This window comes from Anthonomus grandis, chromosome 22 (genome assembly GCF_022605725.1).
Source record: "Anthonomus grandis grandis chromosome 22, icAntGran1.3, whole genome shotgun sequence".
Lineage (NCBI taxonomy): Eukaryota > Metazoa > Arthropoda > Insecta > Coleoptera > Curculionidae > Anthonomus > Anthonomus grandis.
In genome coordinates this window covers 19,146,179-19,152,783 of record NC_065567.1, presented here as the reverse complement: position 1 = coordinate 19,152,783, position 6,605 = coordinate 19,146,179, and the positions used below count along the sequence as shown (strand labels likewise).

Here is a 6,605-nt window from a genome sequence, read left to right as displayed (position 1 = left end):
ACACATCTCGTGAGAGTATACACATACTTGTTGATATTAATTGATATTTGCTTTAGTATTGTTTAAGCCAATAATTGATTCGTTAAAAAGCACCATTTTTTAATTCATATTTTAGGGACAATATTCTACTTTTTTTCCCATATTTTCCACTCGCATTATTACATTGCAAGTTTAATCGATAGGCTAGTATAACGTTTGGATACCCCCATAAGCCTCGTTATTAAGCTCACGGATTAACTGACAGATAAATAATAATTAATTATCATTCAAAGGCTAATCAATATTTGGCACGGGGATATAGGCATGGGTCCTTTAAATTATCAGGTAGTTTAGTTTGACCAATATTAAGAGTAAAAATTTTTTACCTTTAAATTTATATTAATTTTCACTCTGAAAGTAAGCCAAAAATTAATTAAAAAATCTTTTATATACCGGATTATTATGAAGTTTTAAAAGAATTAGCAAGATCAATAAATGAATAGCTAGAAAAAACGGGCTGAGAGCAATCCACCACATTTTCCTCTGCATCTTCTCTCTCAGGTTTTAGTTCTTTTATAAGAGTTTTTTCAAATTAGGACACGCTTTTGTGCAGTAAACCACATAATATCGGGATTCTACGTGGGCGCTCACCATTATAAAACCCAAAATTTTTAAATTAAAGGCGCATTTTTATTAAACTCCCGTTTTAAAACCTTTTTTACAAAACTATTTAAAATTAAAGCGTTCAGCCGGAAGATTTTATCCGTTTTTATAAGCCAGGAGATTAGATAAGTAATATCTTTCCGACCTTTATTGTTGCGATCTGAATAGACCGGTGGCCAACGTAAATTTCAATAATAGATTTAGACTAATACAGCTATAATCGCAGAAGCGGTAGTATAATCCTAATCCTAATAGAGCGCAGACCAATATGACGATAAATTTTCTTCGATGACTGCCTTCATATCCATTATTAGGATTGGTTACACTAATATATTCAAATTATTATTAATAAATGTATTTTAAAAGAAGAAATTTAAGATAAAAATAGTTTTAGTAATTATACTATCCCTGTTGCCTAGATTTACGTTAAGATTCTTGTAATAAAACAAAAAATAGATAAACTAAATTTTTTATATTAAATAATATTATATTTTGTACTCTCATCTAAAAACAACTCTTAAAACTTTAGGCATAACTTAAATGGACATGATTTCATCTTTTATATTGTTACATTGAAATGTGAAATCCTACTTTTATTTATTAATTTTTATTTAGATACGATATTATGTCCTAAAATGCAAGCCCTTAGTCATAATTGTTGTAGTAAATAATGCTGATAAAATTGAAACCAATAGAATTCCAATGATTAATCTTGAAGATAAATTCAGCAGAGGAAATAATGAAGTAAACTTGTCAAGGATCAGGAATTAATTCCTACGTGGATCTTGATACCGCAGATATATTAAAGGGTTAAAGTTATTACGGACAGTTCCTAAAATAACTAATCAGCATAAAACCTAAAATTAACGTGTAAAATTTGCTTTATTACCCCATAGTTACAAAAATAAAGCAATGTTTTTAAAATAAATTTAATTTTCATTACGCAATATATAATAATAATATATAGACCTATTAACTCAAGTACTAATTTATATTATTGGGTTAATTGGGGTGGACACTCACACATTTGTTTCTTGCATGGTCATTTAGTTTAGGGTTTAATTAGAGAAGTTTACCCAAGCCGCTGATATATTATGGTTAATTGATGTGTCGGTCTATCGTATTAGTTTAAATTATTAAATTAACTCGATTGTTGTCATTAATTATTTTAAAAAGCTCCTTTAATGTTATGATATGAAATGTTGGCGAGTATATTTGATGCGGTAACAAATTGTTTCAAAAATTTACGAAAATGCAAAATAAGTTTATGCAACTTAAGTAAGTAGAATATTTAAATTTTGAGGATTTTCGGAAATTCTATGAGAATTGAATCATTCTTAAGAACAGATCGACTAGGAAAAACAGATACAACTCTCATGAAAGCAACTAATTATAAAACCAAGTTTGCTGTAAATGATATTTTCCATGGCACAGCAATTATGTAGCTAAGTAAACTACCCTACTCTAGGTTTTATGACAAAAATACAATTAATCGGTAAAAATAAAATAGTAAGGGCATAAAATAGCTCTTTATGTGCAACTCTGTTTTTTTCTTCACCTAAATACAACAAAAAGTAATTTTTATTCATAGAATGAAAATTACCGGTCCGTATAAACTTGATAGCTTAAAAAGATAAAAATAATCCCTGTATATTGCTTTAGGGGGTTCATTATATGGAAACTTAATACGTTTATAAACATATTTCGTATTTATATTACTAATCTCGGTAAGGCTGTATGAGAAAGAAGTTTAATGCAGGGCATTTCCGGCAGCTAACCTTTATCAGTACTACGAAAATGCTTAAATATTACACGAAATATTTACGGAATGAAGTTACTCACATCTGTAACGATTCCAGAAATATTTAAGGCCTGATGTGGGCAGTTTAAATATTCCTGTAACATTTATTGAATATCCTTTGTCAAATATTTTACTTCAATTGCCTAGATCTATGGTAAGATCTTGTATTTATAGCTTTGTTTTTTTTTTTTCTATAAATGTTTATATAGAAAAAAGACTTCTCTTTTACCCCTTTTATTCTTCTACTTCTTCTTTCAATTTTTTTCTCAAGAAACTGATTGTTCGAGAAAGTAATAGAACGAGAAACAAGCTAAAAACTATTACACAATAAGAACAGAGTGCAGAAGAGAAATGACGAAAGACGTAATCCTAAAGTGGGAAAAGAGTGAATGATAGACGACGTTCTGCTGATGCTGGACCAAAGAATATTGATGAAGAATAAGGATCTGAAGAAATACAAAGACATCAATAGTAAAACCAAGAAGGAGGTAAGGAAGGCCAAAGAGACATGGATGCAGGAAAAATGTAAAATAATCGAGTGGCTCGAAGTCAAACACGACTATTTTAACATCGATCATAAATTCTGAAATACCAGCTGAAATATTATTATTAGCAGGAGCTAACTGAACTGTTCAATGCTATCTACGATTCGGGTCACATTCCAGAGGACTGGCTACTATTCACGTTTGTTTTTCGGACTATCGAGCTTATGAGTCATGCACTCAAGATCTTTCTGAAGATAACACAGGCTAGGATCTACAAAAAATGCTTAGAAAACATCGGAGAAACGCAGTTTGAATTCCGCGATTTCCTTAGTACACGTCAAGTCCTTTTCATGCTACAAATTCTGATCAGTGATCTCGTGGTGTCAGTTGTGACGTCTATATTTGTTTCCTTAACTACATCAAAGTGTTTGACCATTGTCGACATTAGAGGTTGATCACCCCTCTACAAAATTGTATAGAGGATAAGGAAATTTAAGTAATCATCAATTTGTAACGGAACAAGCGTGCGCAAATCACAGTCAAGGATCAACTGACCAACCAGGTGACCATGCGAGGAAGGAGATCGGGCTGTATGCTCTATTCTGAAGAAATCTTTGACGAAGCCCTGACTAACTTAGACCTGGGAATCCGAATAAATGGGAAATATATCAATCCGCTAAATCGATGATACTGTACTACTGGCAACCAGCCTAGGAAACCCGCAGCTATTACTGAACTGTGTAACAGATGCCAGCAAGAAGCCTAGTCCACTCTTCAACATCAGAAAAACTGAACTCATGATGATTGGCCCCACCAATTCGGTCCCAAGGGTGCTACTGGCAAGGAGTAAGGAGATAGAAAGAGTAGACAGATTCGTGCGTCTCAAAACCATCCTCAACTTGTAAGGGAACTACTCTGAGGAGATCAGGTCCCGAAGAGAAACACTTATTATGCTGCACTGACCTGAGTTCTAGATACCTAGATGATGGTAGTGAGATGCTGCGTTCTCCCACGCTACGTGCTGCAGTCGAAACCTGGACCCTGTAGGATACTGAAAAAAAGATCGAAGCCTTCGAGATGTGGATTTACAGGAGATATCTTGGGTGGAACGTGTCACCAACGTCAAAGTCCTGCGGCGCATGTGAAAAGAAGTGCTTTTCGTAGTATAGTGAAGCTTAAGCGTAAGCTTCAGTACTTCGGTCATGTATTGCGCAATGAAGAAAAATATCGAATTCTTAAGCTATTTCCAGTTATGTCTGCTAATAAATAAGAATCTTCAACTTTGGTGGTTCTTAGACCTTAATTGACAAAATTGTTTTCTGCTTAGTGAGTTTTTGAATTATGATGATTTATTTCTTTAAAATAATTAACATATAATACATTCAATTTAAATTAAGTAACAAATAAAATAATAAAGTACATAACAGCGAACGTAAATTGAATAATGACATTTCTCGTATTTAACATGATGTTATGATGTGAAAATATTGAAGCGTTTTTACCTTTGGTCAGGTGTAAGTTAAAACACTCGACGCACAAATATAGTGAACTGATTCATTTTGCACGTCCATACTAAGCAGGATCACTTAATAGTACTAGACATACCTATAGTTGGACTTATCTATTCTCACTGTCTTTATTTCTACTATTTAAGTCGATTTTAAAAGTCGCGCCAATATTCTTACTTGAACTCAAACTGGTCTCCCGGTGGCGCGAGCTCCTTACATACCCGCCTGACCTTGGTTTCGGAAGATTCGATAACCTTCCACGAGTCTCCAGAGATGTCGCGCGATGTACTCACTTGCATTACCGTGATGCAATTATTACGATATTCGCGATTTTGCCAATATCAGTTACAAAATTTTATGGTCGAAAGTCTCACATCTAGTTAGTGTAATTAATTAATAAAAATGTTGATGTTTTAACTATACCATTTTTGATCTATTCAGAAAATATCATTACCAAACTTTAACTATTAATAAATTAAACATGATATACTAAACATAAACATTTTTTTTAAATTAATTTTACATCAAAATTTAAATATTGATAGAACTTTGGTGGTTGAAAATTTGACATGTTCAATATCTAGAAATCTTATAAATTGCCAATAACGTATACATTTCAGGAATAATGAAGAAAGTAACAATGGAAGCGGACCACGTGGACAAGAACAAGGCATCGTTTCATCCCAGCATAACCTGCTGAGCCAAGAATATGAACTAGCAATGATCCTAAAAGAAATCCGCTTCATAACGGACCAGATGCGCAAAGAAGACGAGGCACATACCATAACGAGGGATTGGCAGTTCGCTGCAATGGTAGTCGACAGACTGTGCCTTATTATATTTACCTTATTCACCATAATTGCCACTCTCGCTGTGCTCTTCTCGGCGCCACATATCATCGTTTCGTAGCCCGAGCCTGTTGCAACTGCGTAGTAGGTAAAAACTCAACCGTTCGAACTGAGTTTGCAGCTACTGCGCGTTGATAAAATAATTGTCCTCTTCTTGCTTATGCGCAGCGACAAGTTGATCCAATTCACCCGTAAGTAACTTTTTTGTAGTTAGTTATTCTTGTAAAGTGTTGTTATATGGGGCATCTTAAGGATGTTAGTTTTATTGCAGGATGGTTCAAAACTATGTCATTCCAAGTAAATGTTTTTATTTTTTATGTTGACTCAACTTTGGATATTTATGTTTGACTCTGATTGGACTGCATTTACTTTTTTACCACTCTGCATATTTTTTATGCAGCCAAGAAAAATTTTAAAATGATTTTATTCTTCAAAACGAGAGGCCATAATAGTTTCTGTTCTCCTAGAATTGATGATATTATTTTTTTATCAGCAATGTTGACTTAAGTTTAGCTATTAGTAACTAACTTTTCAGAGTATTTTCTGAATAATACCTAAAATATTAAGGAAAATGTGCATTTTGAAGTGGACTCAATGAAACATAGAAAAGTTTTGTACGGTAAGTCTTCTCTCTACGTTCAAAATTCCAATGCTAATTCCAATGCCAGGAGTAATGCATTTCGGCAAGTGTTCTTGCCATCATAAGACTCCAAAATATCCTATAAACAGTCTAGAACACATTTAACAACGTTTTTTGTGACAGATAATTTCAAAAAATATTAAAACTGTAAAAAAATGTCAGAAAGTTACTAAATGATGTCACCCGAAAGATGAAATACGGATTCTTGATTGGCTAAGATGCGGCGTGGTATAATTATTGTGTTTCATATACGTTAATGCATTTACACTATAAGACATATACGTGTATGAAAAGTGTATCGTATACTACAAGTGGCATATTTGTGATTTCGGGGTCATTTCATCAAATATTGGAGGTGTAGTAATCGAGTTTAAATACTAGATATGTAAATCCCGTGTGTTTTCCAAATTTCTCCCTTTTGTAAACAGAATTAATAAATATTCCTTGACGATATACCGTTGGTAAATACACCAAAATCAAAACTTCTAAAAAATCGTTAAATAAACATATATTTAACGATAATATATTATGGTTTGTTGCTTGGGAATTGTCTTTACACGTTCACAAAACATAACCAATAACAAATAAGTCTAGAATGGTACATTGCACGACATACAGTAAACAATTAAAATTACAGCAAATTGAACAATGCCCACCCTCAATAATATGATTGGCGAAAGG

At 33.0% G+C, this 6,605-nt stretch overlaps 1 protein-coding gene across 1 annotated transcript in view; it reads left to right on the top strand.

The window, feature by feature from the left end:
• LOC126748616 (neuronal acetylcholine receptor subunit alpha-7) overlaps positions 1–5,463 on the top strand; it is a 201,631-nt gene extending 196,168 nt beyond the window's left edge. Inside the window, exon 9 of the mRNA XM_050457969.1 lies at positions 5,057–5,463. Coding sequence (XP_050313926.1) covers positions 5,057–5,345 — 289 coding nt within the window. The 3' untranslated portion in view covers positions 5,346–5,463. The remainder of the gene's footprint in view (positions 1–5,056) is intronic.
• Positions 5,464–6,605: the final 1,142 nt, after the last annotated feature.